This window comes from Bubalus bubalis, chromosome 10 (genome assembly GCF_019923935.1).
Source record: "Bubalus bubalis isolate 160015118507 breed Murrah chromosome 10, NDDB_SH_1, whole genome shotgun sequence".
Lineage (NCBI taxonomy): Eukaryota > Metazoa > Chordata > Mammalia > Artiodactyla > Bovidae > Bubalus > Bubalus bubalis.
In genome coordinates, this window is record NC_059166.1 from 88822014 (window position 1) to 88836756 (window position 14743).

At 33.5% G+C, this 14743-nt stretch overlaps 1 protein-coding gene across 13 annotated transcripts in view; it reads right to left on the reverse strand.

Moving 5' to 3' along the window:
• Nucleotides 1–14743, reverse strand: part of SENP6 (SUMO specific peptidase 6) — a 130967-nt gene that overhangs the window by 30991 nt on the left and 85233 nt on the right. For 11 of the 13 annotated variants that reach the window (XM_025294865.3, XM_044924501.2, XM_025294861.3 and 8 more), the window contains 6 exons: nt 12160–12547; nt 6408–6646; nt 3557–3727; nt 2585–2618; nt 1766–1960; nt 592–818 (listed from right to left, as the gene is read on the reverse strand). In XM_025294865.3, coding sequence (XP_025150650.3) covers nt 592–818; nt 1766–1960; nt 2585–2618; nt 3557–3727; nt 6408–6646; nt 12160–12547 — 1254 coding nt within the window. The remainder of the gene's footprint in view (nt 1–591; nt 819–1765; nt 1961–2584; nt 2619–3556; nt 3728–6407; nt 6647–12159; nt 12548–14743) is intronic. The other 2 variants (XM_025294864.3, XM_025294863.3) reach the window with 1 other exon arrangement.

Consider the following 14743-nt stretch of genomic DNA (forward strand, 5'->3'; position numbering starts at 1 on the left):
GTAGTATTGTGGCCTTTGATTCAGGTGGCTTCAGAATTACCTACTACGTGATCCATTATTCTAGAATCAGTTATTCTAGAATTGGTGAGAGTCAGAATCAAAAGGTTTATGTGCTTCCTTTCCAAGTTTTCAACCATGTATGCACGTGTTACACATAAAAGTACAATACATCAGGGACCAAAATGCCTTTATTTGTATTGAAGCCCATGTCACCAATAGGAATCACTAGCAAACGTAAGAACTAGAATACCAGTCACTTTGAATGTAGCACTGCATATATATGTATGCTGATGGTGGGGAGTGGGCGGGGCGGTGAGGGGAAGAAAAAGGGATGAGAGAAAAAGAAAAGGAGACAAAAAGTAAAGACAAGAACAGAATGTGGAAAGAAACTAAAATACTTCTGAGACTTGTACCAAATACTATCTGTGTCACAAATCACCCACCACTGTTAATGTTTTGACACCACATAGTTTACAAATTACACATAAAAGCAAATAATTCTGAAATGGAAATAAAAAGAGCTAACTCCAAATAAGCAATATGATAATGAAACACATTTCCCTTTAAAGTTACCATTTAAAAAATAATTACATTTTTAATTTTGTTTTCTTTTTGCACACAACTTCCTTTGATGCTCTCTTCATAGGTTCTTGTACAGGCAACAAGTCTGCTATTGGCTTCATCAAAGGGAATTTTCACAAAAAAATCTGACACTTTATTCTTTATACCAATGTCAGTAATAATATTTTCAAATAGCATATTTGCCTGAGGATCAAGGCCATTTTGAAAAATTAGAATTATGTATTGTTCTTCCAAATCTGAAAAGAAACCAATATAATTATAAGTCTAAAAGAAAAAAATAAGTAAATAGATACTAAAATAAAAAGTAACTAGTTATTTCCAAGAATATCACCAGAAATCCTGGTATAAATGTTCAAAACAGTGTTTGGCATACAGTGGATATATAATAAATACTAAAATAAGGACCAATAATACTGTCACCTAACAATGTCACTTAAGTTAATTAAGAGAAAGGAACCAGAACACATTACCCTAGCAGCAGCTCTAGAATGAATCTATTCATAGATGTAACTAATTTATTTCGCCTAATAGGATCCAAATATATTGAGTTTTAAACATATAATCCATCAATACTGCTGTCAATTGGCAGTAACTCCAGATTTAACTGTAAAAACCAATATTCACTAATGTGCCAACTCTTGCAGCTTTCATAGTTATCTATCACTTATTTATCATTAAGCTGAAGGAGCAATTAGTGAGGAGAAATATTTTACAACTAGTCACACTATGCCACAAATGTTAGGGGGAAGGGAAACAAACTAACTGGAGAACCACATTGATTTATTGTAGAAAATGAAGACCTGTTAATGAACTTTCAAACTTTCTATTCAGGCTAAGTTTTAAAGATTCCAACTTGATGGCTGATTTACAGTTACAACGTCTCTCAGTACATTAAAACAAAACAAAACACCTCATTTTACTCAGATTATACAGTGTTAAATAAAGACTATGTATGTTTTGGGGTTTCAACCCATTTTGAAAACTTTCCAAATGGCTTAACCTGGGCTTTATCTTCAGAACTTTCATTTTCTATGAACTTTTCCTCTTCTATAAAATGAGGGAAGTAATATCTTATAATGTCATTATCAAGACTGTAGGTAATACAAATATATCTAAGGTATCTATCAATATCAGCTCACAGTCTGCTAACCAGTGTATTGTACCTTTGCTCTACATAACTTACTTGTTAACTTATTTACTCCTTTACAGTCATTCCAAACTTTATCCTCCATGTTCATCTGCAGTTGCATGCTCAGCTTCTGATAAACTGCCGGTTTAGTCTGAAGAAACACTACTGGTAATTTTCGGACACTACACCATTCACATTTTGTTAGATCAGAGGTATTTAAAGTAATCCCTACAGGATCATTTTCTGGTTCTGGAGAAAAAGGAATCAATTCTTAAGAGGGCAAAATCATGAATGGAGGAAACTGTAGGGAATTACAATTTTAAAGTACATATTTATTATGAAAAACTGAAAGTGAGAGTGTTAGTTGCTCAGTTGCATCCGACTCCGAAACACCATGGACGGTAGCCTGCCACACTAACCTGTCCAAGGATTTTCCAGGCAAGAATAGCGGAGTGGGTAGCCATTCCCTTCTCCAAGGGATCTTCTTGACTCAGGGATAGAATCTGGGTCTCCTGCACTGCAGGCAGATTCTTTACTATCTGAGCCATCAGGGAAGCCCCCAAATATTTATTATATTTTGTACATGGTAACTTTAGTGGGAAAATGAAGAAAAATCTTTCATCTTAAAGAAGTATCTAAATACATTTTTTCCCAGATGCAAAGAGAATTCTAATGAAGAATACTTAAAAACTTAAACATAGCTTCTGTGATGTTATAGTATGAAATTTCCACTCTTAAGGTATAATGCCCTTTGTTATGATGCATGTAATAACTAATTATCTTAGTGAATTCTAAAAATAACATTTTTTATTCCAGTAAAGTGTTTTAGTGTAAACAAAGCTTTAGTGAGCAGTAGGACATACAACAGCTTACCTTCTAGCTGTATCTTGATAAAATCTAAACAAAACTAAAAAATAAGATAAATTAGTAACAATCATAGATTTTGGGGGAAGATTTTGCTACAGAGACCCTAAATGACATGCTTTTGGGACTTAGCCTATAGAAGGCAGAAAAAGTGATCCATGTACTGCATTTGTCCATCTGACCTTCACAATACCGAGAATGATGCCAGCCTCTATTCATTAAAAAAATAGTTGGAAACACAGAATTAAGGACACCCGAGTTAAGAAGCCTTATAAAATAAGTACAGTGGTATTGGAAGATAACAATGCACAGGATACATCAAAAAGAAAAAAAAATATGACTTAGAAGGCAGATTAAGGAGATTATGTTACAATCTTAAATATAAAATATACATTTGAATTGGACTGGTAGTAGCAGAATAAGAATGAGACAGGTATGATAGGTAAGATAAAGGGACTAAAGAAAGTTCTTTGGCTTCTCTGGACACTGAACTAGTTCAAAAGCACAATGCCTCTTGGGCGGCCACCAAAGTCCAATAATCTATTTCTAGGAGTCACTATGTCATAAGACATTTTTCTGCAGACCCCAAAGCTTTTGAATTCTTCTTTCTTCATAAAGTTCCTCAAAATAGTGTTTTCATGCATTGGGCTGGCATGAGAATAAAACGGTAACACACTGGAGTGATTTCCAACTCAGTGAGAATAAACATTTTCCTATAATGATTATGCACTACTTTGAATATTATGTTATAATTAAAAAAAAATTTTATCGGAATACATATGATCAAGTTTTTACCCACTAATTTTTATGGTGAGTAGCTATTTATAATTGTCTATATTCCTAAAGCAATTTGAAATCTTGAAATAATTGCAATGTTCTATTAAATATTTTAACTTATAAATTTGAACATATTATATATTAGTCTTAGCCAAGAAATTCTGAATCTTATAATTGGTAGTAAAGAGCATAGTGTGTACTTACAATTACAGGTTCTATTAATAGTCGGAATAGTGTTCCTACTCGTATACTTCGACAGTTTAAAACTACGGTATCAGAGGAACTTTGGCAGCTTAAAGATACAGGATCAACTAAAGTTTCTTGAGAAATCACTCTGCGACGTTTTAGAGGTGTGGTGATAATAGAATTACCAAACTGAAAAAGGAAAAAATTTTTCACTTAGTAAGTTACTAAAACAAGACTGTAAACTAAGTAGATATAGCAAAGAAGACCCAACAGAAGAAATGTAATTATCAAAACATAAAAATGATTTTACTTCAACAGTGCTACATGAGTATTTATTGATTTTATAACAGTAACAGTAAACTCTTCCTGTTCCATCTTGCTACTTTACCTAGTTATTATGTGAAACTCCAGTAACAGCCCAGCAGTGAGAAATGGTACTTTAGGAATCAGACAGCTCAAATCAGACAGTTCAAATCAGTTTGAACTGGGTTCAAAACACAGTTTTACTACCTTTCAATGATTTGTTTTACTACCTTTCAATGATTTGATCTTATAAAACTTATATAATAACTTACTTCTAAACTAAAAATTTTGGTTTCCTAAACTAAAATGTAACAGTATTTACTGAAATGAGCTACTGCATATAAGTAGCTCAGCATGGTGCTTCATGCATGGTAAAATGCTGGATAAAAGTAATCTAGTAAGAGTGGTAGTAGTTGCTGTATTTGGATTAAATTAGCAGCTCTTCAGAAAACTGATAATTCAGGAAAATGGCTATTTACATTTTTATAAAATGATGGTTCTTTATATATTAAAAACTATTAAGTGACTTGATCTGTTAAATTAAGATTTCAGTCATTCCCAAATGCAAATTAATCATAAAAGTGTCTTTACAAGTATATATTTAAATTAAATGTAATTAAAAGTAAAGATGTCAAAATCCTTATCATCAAAAAAAAACAAAACAAAACAAAAAAAAACAAGATCTTGATTAAAATGAATATTTTCCCAGGTTATTAACAGATATCTATTAGAGAGGTTTAAAACCTTAGCTTTAGAATTATTTCTTCAAATGAGATTTTACTTAGCTCAATAGTTAAGTTAGGTAATTTCCAGCAATCTAACACTTAAAAATATATTTTAATTTCTTTTTTTGTACCATACTTAAAAAAAAAAAACAAAAAACCTCTTATTTATATCCTTTACTCATTTTTCTATAGTTGCTTCTATTTTTTGATTTTTAAGAAATCAAAACTATGTAAAGGACCAACTTATACTGTCACATATTTCACTATTTTTTCCCATTTGCATTACCTATTAAATTCTGTGGATGGTGTTTTGGTTCACTGTATTGTACTTTCCATTGAAACAAATATATTCATCTCTTCATTTATTACTTTTGCTTGTGCTGAAATGTTTGGAAAGGCATTTCCTAAGATTACACTAAAACTATCAACCTATATTTTTTCTATTATTATAGTTACTTTTGGTTTTTTCATTTCTTACTGATCCCATCTTAATAATCATATATGTATGTTTCCATATTTTAATCTACAGCTTTCCAAATTCCTGACGTATATACATACAACTTTTTAACGTACAAATTTATTTTTTAGGTTCTTTTTACAAAAATAAGAAAATATGCACATAATTTCTGCATCTTGGAATTCTCACCAAACAGTGCCATGTAGAAAATCCTAAGCCATTGATACAGCTCCAATTTTCATTGACAGTGGCTGAGTAATAGTCCATGGTACATATATACTAGAGTTTCTTCAGTAATTTCTATGAAAGTGAAAGTCAAGTCTCTGTCGTGTCCGACTCTTTGCGACCCTGTGGACTGTACCCTACCAGCCTCCTCTCTCCATGGGATTCTCCAGGCAAGAATACTGGAGTGGGTTGCCATTTCCTTCTCCAGGGGATCTTCCCAACCCAGGGATCGAACCCAGGTCTCCCACATTGCAGGCAGACGCTTTAACCTCTCAGCCACCAGGGAAGTCCCTATGTAATTTCTATATCAATCATTAAAATGATTGTTTGCTAATAATTATATTTATATATATAATCAAAGCACTGGAGGTTAAAGAGTCCTTTGAGTCTAGGGAATGAATTACTTGGTCATTCAGTATACATTTTAAATATTTTAGTAGATACTTTTCCTCTTTTTCCAAAAGGCCACAACTTAGCTTTGTTTCATCAACATATAAGGAAAGTACCCTTTACCTTGGATTTTTGTCAATGTATGTGTTAAGTGATTTTGCATCAATTGTGAAAGTTTGTTAAGTATTTGGTTATATTTCATTTTCTTTGATATGTACTTTTCCTATAAAGGTTTATTATCTGAATTTCTCTTCTTTTGGTCTATTCCTATCTTTTTTTAAATTTTCTTTTTCCTTCTAACTTTTAAAAGTTCTTGGTTTATTATAGACATCAGCGTAGTTTACCTGCATTACGAATATTCCTTTCCAGACCTACTGTTGATTAACAGAATTTCTTTTGTCATCTGAATATTTTAAAAATTTTACAGTAAAACATAAAATATACTAAAACCATATTATGCTATTAATAAAATATACCCAAGTTAAAATGACCTTACTGTCTACTAGATTATACAAATATATGTGTTTTACACTTATATTTTGCTTACTAAAGGTTGATGTTGTTTCTTTTTGTTGAATTTTTACACTTTAAGCCTTTAATTAAAATATATTTTTGTGTATGCTTTAATGTTCTTTCAATAATCTTCCCAGTGTTATTTTAAGTTCTACTTAATGAATAATTCATTTTTTCCTATTGATACCACCAAATTATCCTTGCCCCCCAAATATTTACATATCAAAGGAAAAATCTGAATAAATATGAAAAGTACCTGGTCTTTCATTCTTGCTTTTCTTGGCAATATAACTGTATTTAATTCTGAATCTGCTGGAATGCTTCTTAGTTCATGCTCTATTCTACAAGTGTTTTCATTTAGTGCTGCTTCTACTTTTCCAGTGGACGGTGCTGGGGAAGAACATGCTGAATCAGCGGGTTGAGGAGAGGTGCTTTCTCTTCTGTTAGTCCTGTCGTTGTCATCATCATCATCATCATCATCACTGGACAAAATGACTATAAAGAAAGTGTGAAGTACTTCAGGTATTTCATTCTTGTCAGTTAAAAATGTAAGTACATGACAAAAGTTGGAAATATACCAAATCTGCTTTGGATCGCCTCCTGATCTGAGATTAATAAAAATGAAGATACAATCCATTCTATTTGATGAAAAGTTAAATTTGTAGAGCAATTAGAACTGGCATTTTTTATATAACATACAAATGTAAAATTTATTCTACAGTTCATCACAATCACACACAGAGAAACATAGACAAGTTACAACAAAACTTATATGTTTATCATTAGGTCTATTTCAGAGTTCCAGAAAGTCTTAGGTATGAAGACAATTTGCATACAAATTATTCATAAAATAGCATGCATTTAAAAAGTCTGTAAGACTGCATGTGATCAAATAATTTTTATCTCACACAAGAAATCACTAATATCATTACTAGTCTTTGGGAGAACTTGAACCAGTGCCTGGAATTGAAAGTCACTCAGTAGTGTCTGATTCTTTGTGACCCCATGGACTATACAGTTCATGGAATTCTCTAGGCCAAAATATTGGAGTGGGTAGCCTTTCCCTTCTCCCAGGGATCTTCCCAACCCAGGGACCAAACCCAGGTCTCCTGCATTGCAGGTGAATTTTTTACCAGCTGATCCACAATTATTGGACCAATGCCTAATATGCAGTAAATCTTGTTGAGTAAATGAACATGGGTAAGATATTACATGAAGGTAATTTGCTATTATACCATGTACTTATTACTGAATCTTTTCAAACTCATCTCTGTATCAAATTCTGCAGGGCCAGCATACTGCACTTGCAAAATCCTAACTCCTTACTCTGGTTCATAGATGTATGTAATTTGGACCCAGGCTACTTTCTCATACTACTTCATTTTTTCCTCTTTCTGTTTCACCAACACCAGCTTGTTTCTATCTGACTCTAATTCTCCTAACACTTTTGCCATCAAATAATTGGTTTAAATACCACTTTTTGATTAACTACCCAATCTAAAGTAAGCACACAGGTACTTGCTTATTCACATCAACGAATTTAAATTTCTGTTGTCTTTTGCTGTGGATGTACACTTACTCATTTGTTTCTCCCACTAAAATAAAGTATAAAGAACAAGAATATTGCCTTGTTTACTGCTATATTCCCAGTGTCCAAAATACTATCTGGCAAAGAAAGTCATGTGTTGAAGACTGTAAAAACTTGTAGGAGCAATTCTGTTTTCCCCTATCATATATCATAAACATAAATGCTTAGTTATTATTTCTGAGTCATATAACAAGTCCCAGAGAGGAATCACCACCAGCATCACATCATTCATCTTTTTAATTTTGCTATCCAATCTCAAATGTTTTTCAGAAGTGATATTTTATTAACAGAAAATGTAACAGGCCAGATTAGAAGGCCCAAGACCCTAGTTTTCAAGTCAGTTTATACACACTTGAAAGTTAGGGTCTTGCCACTTACTAGTCATTTGCCTCAGTTTCTTCTCTGTGATATAGGGGACAACAAAGTCTTAGGAACAAATGATTTGATGTGCACAAGGTTTATTAGCATAGTACCTGACGTATAAAAGCTTTAGAAAAATTCATAACTGCTTATATTGTTTATCAAGAGCTACACAGAAGCACATATTCAACAGTAAGCCTAGTGTTCAATCTACAGTCATTTTTTTGTGCTTCAGGAACATTAAAACTTCTACATCTGCTCTATCAAAAACTTATTTTAAAGCTTCAATGCCACAACAGATAGAACTGTACTACATAGTTCTTGTTTTATTAAAGTAAATGAGGGTTGTGCTCAATGTCACCGTAATCACAAAGCAAATAGGGAGAGAGTATGCAAAGATGATAACAGTTAAAGAGCTGTTCTTATAACTGCTTTAATTCCCTACAAAACATGGAATATATTCTACATAAGTATATACCTAAGATTCTGCATCAGAGTCTGTTATGAACTAAATTCTGTCCCTTTAAAATCCATATACTGAAGCCCTAATCCCCAACGTGGCTATATGTGGAAATAGGGCCTATAGAGAGATAATAAAGGTTACATGGTCTTAAAGGTGAATCCTTAATCTGATAGGACTGGTGTTACAGGAAAAAGAGATGCCAGAAATCTCTCTCCCTCTCTGTGCAAGCACAAAAGGAAGGGCATGTAAAGACACAGCAAGAAGGTGGCTGTCTGCAAGACTGGAAGAGAGGCCTCCACCAGACACCAATCCTGATGGCACCTTAATTTTGGACTTCCAGCATCCAGAACTGTAAGACAATAGATTTAAGCCCACTCAGTCTGTGGTACGGAGAAGGCAATGGCACCCCATTCAGTACTCTTGCCTGGAAAATCCCATGGATGGAGGAGCCTGGTAGGCTGCAGTCCATGGGGTCGCTAGAGTCGGACATGACTGAGCGACTTCATTTTCACTTTTCACTTTCATGCATTGGAGAAGGAAATGGCAACCCACTCCAGTGTTCTTGCCTGGAGAATCCCAGGGACGGGGGAGCCTGGTGGGCTGCCGTCTATGGGGTCGCACAGAGTCGGACACGACTGAAGTGACTTAGTAGTAGTAGTAATAGTAGTAGTCTGTGGCATTCTGTTATGGCAAGCTAAGCAGACTAATACTGGTCTTTGCATTTACATTCCAAACTTGTTCCCATAGAAATCAGGCTATCTTCTTTCTCACCTCATCCTAGGCAGTATTCGAAAGTTTCTTTATCAAGTAACTTTTCTACCTACCTATCTAAAATTCTATGATCTAAAACTGCAAGCTTCTTCACTGTGACATTTGTCACTCTCTATTTCCCAGAACTGCTTCACTTTTCTACACAGAATTTATCACTGCTTGAGACCCTGTACATTTTATTTATTATTTGACCACCAAAGACAGAAGAAAAGCTTCATAATAATAAATCATTTTAATAGGAACACAAATTTAAGAATGATAATGTATATAAACAAAAGAGACTTTGAAACCAGAAAAATCATTAAAAAAAAATATCTAAACTCCAACAGCCCATACGTACATAACAATGAGAAGCCTTAAGCGTAGACTGCCTCATTTATAGACTAGGGTTGCATTAGTAACTACCTCACAGGATTGTAAAAAACAAACTAAACTGGTTTGTATATAAACTTTTATAAGCAAGACCAATAAGCATGTAATAAATATCTTAAAACAGAAAATATTTTTTCTATATACATTACTGAGAAATATGGTTTTTGGTTTTTCTGGAGGGGAGGGAAACAAAATTAGGCTTTACGGTTTTAATTCATAGTAAACTGCTTAATGCACCTCAAAACCACATAGATTCACTTTGTTTTTTTTTACTTACCAACTCAGTCTTACTAACTTCCAGTTTCCATCATCCTGGAAATCTCAGCAAGCTGAGTTTCCAACATAGAAGTCTGGCTCAGAATAATACCCAGTAATTGCCTAATAAGTTTTAGAGTTCTATTGATATCTTACGTTAAAATTTTACACAACAACCTCACCATTAGGAAATATTCAAATGATATTAACATATTTAATATTCCATTGGTATAACACTAAAATGTGTCATAAAATATTCATATTCAACATAGACATCCTCATAACATCATAACAGAGTGTTGGCTTGACAGCTATCATACAGAAATTCCTTTACAAATCAAGCTGTTTTGGAAAATAAGCTAATATACTGGTATAGGTTAAGGTTTCTCACATTGAATTAAAATAGGACTTGATATATTTTTGAGGTTGAAAAACTTGTTGATTTTATCCCTTTTATAAGGTGGAGTTTTCTCTCTGTGAGAGAGGAGGTGGATATCATTATGAACTAATTGTGACATATTTAACATATTTCAATACATAGTAGTTATGGTTCCTTTTGTGGCCCAAGCAGATTCAGTCTTGGTCACTGAGAGGAGCCTTTTCATTTTAGCTATGTGCTTCTGACATACCCTTAGTTGTTTGTGACTGTTTCCCGCTTCCTGATACAACTCAATGACTGAGATTTATCTCATACATTTGTGTTCCAGACCTAGAGTCAGCCATTTCTCTGAAGAGCTCTGATTCCTTTTAGTGGAAAATGGTATTCAGAAACACAGATATGGGATATGGGAACTAAAGTTGTTTTTATACAAGGTTTGCTTCCTGTTTCCAGGCATATTTTATGGGTAAAGCTAAGAGATACTTTCTATTCAACAGAAAATATTGATTAAGTTTCAGTATTATCTCCAATTCAAATTCGAAGTTAGTTATTTTTACTTCTTTGGTTTTACTTTTGTATTCCTTTTCTCCAATACTGAACATCTTGGTTTCTGGAGACAGTAATAGAATTGCTGGCTTGTTTTATCAATATGTATTTAAAAACAGCAATATTATTATTAATAAAATTACTGAATCCAGTTAGGAATTTCTCTGGAGTTTTATTTAAACATTAAGGATGTACAGCCACAATATTATTTTAATTTAAATTACTTTGAGATAATTCTGTGCATTCAAGCCACCAACAAGGCATATAAATTCTCCTATCCATCACAAATGGCGAAGGCAATGGCACCCCACTCCAGCACTCTTGCCTGGAAAATCCCATGGACGGATGAGCCTGGTGGGCTGCAGTCCATGGGGTCGCTCGAGTCAGACACGACTGAACGACTTCACTTTCGCTTTTCACTTTCATGCATTGGAGAAGGCAATGGCAACCCACTCCAGTGTTCTTGCCTGGAGAATCCCAGGGACGGGGGAGCCTGGTGGGCTGCCGTCTATGGGGTCGCACAGAGTCGGACACAACTAAAACGACTTAGCAGCAGCAGCAGCATCCATCACAAATAAAGAGTAGCATACTATAAACTCTGATCTGTACCTTGCTTTAATTCATTTGATAAAACAGCTTAAAAATCATTCTATACAATATTAAGTTAGTTTCCCCCCCTTTCCAGCTACCTATACTGAAGTTTATTTAATCAGTCTATGACTGTTTCCAATCTTATGCTATTTATTACAAAAAGGACTGCATTTCATATACATACACATATGTACGTGTGACTAGACAGGAAAAGGACTTAGAGGAGGAACAACAGTAGTAAGGGAGTGAATTTTCAGAGTCCTTTCTTTTGTCAAATGCTTTATTGAGCTATGCTAGGCACTTCATGTTATTTTTAAATTTACTCCCTCAATAACACTATCAGGCAGGAAATATATCCACTTACAGATCAGAGAGATTAAAGTAACTGGGTCAAAGTTAGAAAGTTGGTTCTAACTGGCAGCTGACCTAAGACTAGGGCCAAGATCTATGCTCTTTTTTTCAAAAACTACTTAAAATGGATAGGGTAAGGACAAAGTCTAAGTCAGTTACTATTTTTCAATTACATGGGCAGCTTTAATAATCTACCCAAAAAGCATGTCATGTAGCCGATACAAAAAACCTTTTAAAACTACACTTCAGAAATATGTTCATGCTCACATTAAAAATATATGTGAAAAATATTAGACTCATATAAGCAATACTAAAGAGAGTAAAATACTTACTTGGATCATTTAGGTCTGACACGCTTGTTTTCCTTTCTTTCAGGTTTGTGATTTTGGCTACTTTTGCCCTAGATAAAATGACTTTCCCATTAGTATGTAAATAATTCTGTCCACTCTCATCACAACTCACAATAATATCAATTGGAATCTTTCCCACACTGTTGCCATAAAACTTCTTGGCTGGTAATATTGTGTTTTGTGACTTCTGTCCTCCAGAATTCTGATGAATTGATGTTCTTAATGATAATCCAGCAGAGTCATTCAAAGTTATAGCTTGTCTGCAATTTCTCTGCAAATCCTTAGAAAAAAGAATACCACAACTTTGGCATTTGGTCTGATTTTCTTTTTCTTTCCCACATTTTGGACAAAATTCACACTGTTTAGAAACCTTAAAATCCAAAAGAAAGAAAGGGAAAAAAAAAAAGACTTTGGCATTTTATTCCAACACCATGGAACAACAACAACAATAATCTCAAAATTATTCTCCTATTTCTCATCACCATCACTATGGCTACCACAAAATCCTGAATGTTACTTGGGATTTAGCATCACAATGCTGGAAGGAATTTTCGAAACCATCTAGTCCAGCAGTCTTCAAATCAGACTATGTATATTCCTCAAGGGCTACATAAAGATTTTCTAAGGCATACAGGGCATAAATAATCTTAAGGTAATCAATATTTAGATGTTCAAGTCACACATATAACCCTTCTAAAAACTGCTCTGATTATGCTTATGTCAAAGTATCACCTGCCACAACTGTTCTTCTCATACTTTAAAAAAAAAAAATCCTAAATCCATCTTCCATTTGAAATATTAAAATGGTACATGGCCCTAGGGTATAAAAATCACCAAACGAAACAGAAAGCTAATGTTACATGCTGAAAAAATGAATTGATTCTAAGTTCTGGTTAAGACAATCTTTTACAAGATAATTTATTTCTAAATTATCAGTGCTACAAAAATAGTTCAAGGAAGGCCCAATCTAGGCCTCTTACAATTATGATACCATTAAAAAAGTTTTTTTGACAGTAGAGTATCATATGATTTTGAAGCCTATAATGTAGAAGGAGTTCAAGGTATTTGGTGATGTTACTATAATAAAGCTCTTTCCATACTCATGTACCTATTTATGTGAACAAGGTTCTTCAGCACTTACATCTATAAGAAGGAAAACTTGAATACATGCTGCATCCAGTTTCAATATGTAACATAATATTCATCCATGGACATATAAAATAATTGAGAAAAATAGTCTGTCTCTAATTAAAAGATGAACTTCCAACAATTTTGCTTTTACATCAAACTATTCATCAAACTTTGTATAAAATATATGGTTTTAATCAATTATGTACTATTAAACAAGTGTATATTATTAATTTGGATGTGCCCAGATCCATATATGAGGAGACTGATCTAAATATTCTATTTTAAAAGGTTAATTCCTTTTCACTGTGTCAACTGTTACATCCTATGTGACCTTTTAAATTCAGGATGAAAAATGTTCAGTGTCAACTTAAGAATACATAAGAGGATAATATAATCATTTAAAATTCTTTTAGGTGACAGAAGACATCAAGTAGTTGCAGGACCAACAGATAGGTAGTAATTATATATGTTTAAATGTATAGGATTACATTTCAAAATTCACCAAACTGAATGCTTAAGTTCTATGCATTTTTATTTTATGTAAATTTATGACTCAAAAATATGTACACAAGCAAAAACGGCCTATAAAGACCACTACTCTAGACTTACCTGTTTGCTGTAAAGATGAAAAAAACTGACAGAGAAATTGCTAACTTTGCCCAACTGACCATGACAAAGCTGTTCTATTATACCATGTTACCTATTTGAGGGTCTACCCCAGACAACAAAAAGGAATGAAATTTGTTACCCAGATAACACAAAGGAATGAAAACCAACCAGGGCAAAATTAAACTTAATAGGTACAACACCAGCTCGGCATATGTAGATTGTACTTTTTTTTCCCCCTCTGCCAAGACATAAAGAATTCAATTATGCTATTTTGAATGCATATGTAAGTTATGTGAACAACTGGTTAGATATAAAGGAGCAGTCAAAACCTACATACTACCCTGTGATGAAATATCTAAACCTCTTAAAAGAAAAAAAAATCTAAACCCCCTCATTTTCATGATGAACACAGATCTCCACATCTAGCTATTTAAACACATCCATTTATGTGAAAACTAGACCCTCATTTGTCACAGTGGGAGTCAGCTCTATGTAAGCTAATTCTGTCTTTTTTTAAGAATCAAGGATATCATCAAGCTGGGTTCAGACGGGCTCCAATATTTTAGTGTCTGTAATAAAGGGTAGATTTCAATAAAAAGAACCCTATGGAAAAACAATACTTCCACATATTTGCTTTTATAAAATTGATACTGAAACAGAAAAAGACTTCCCTACTATTAAAAATTTTAATCTTAAAATATAGAGAACTATATCATGAGCTATTATCATATGCCATCCACAGGCTAAGAAACACCTATCTTAGAACTACTTGCAGCAATTAGGAACAAAATGCAGATCAGCTTAACCAAACATGGTATTACACTGT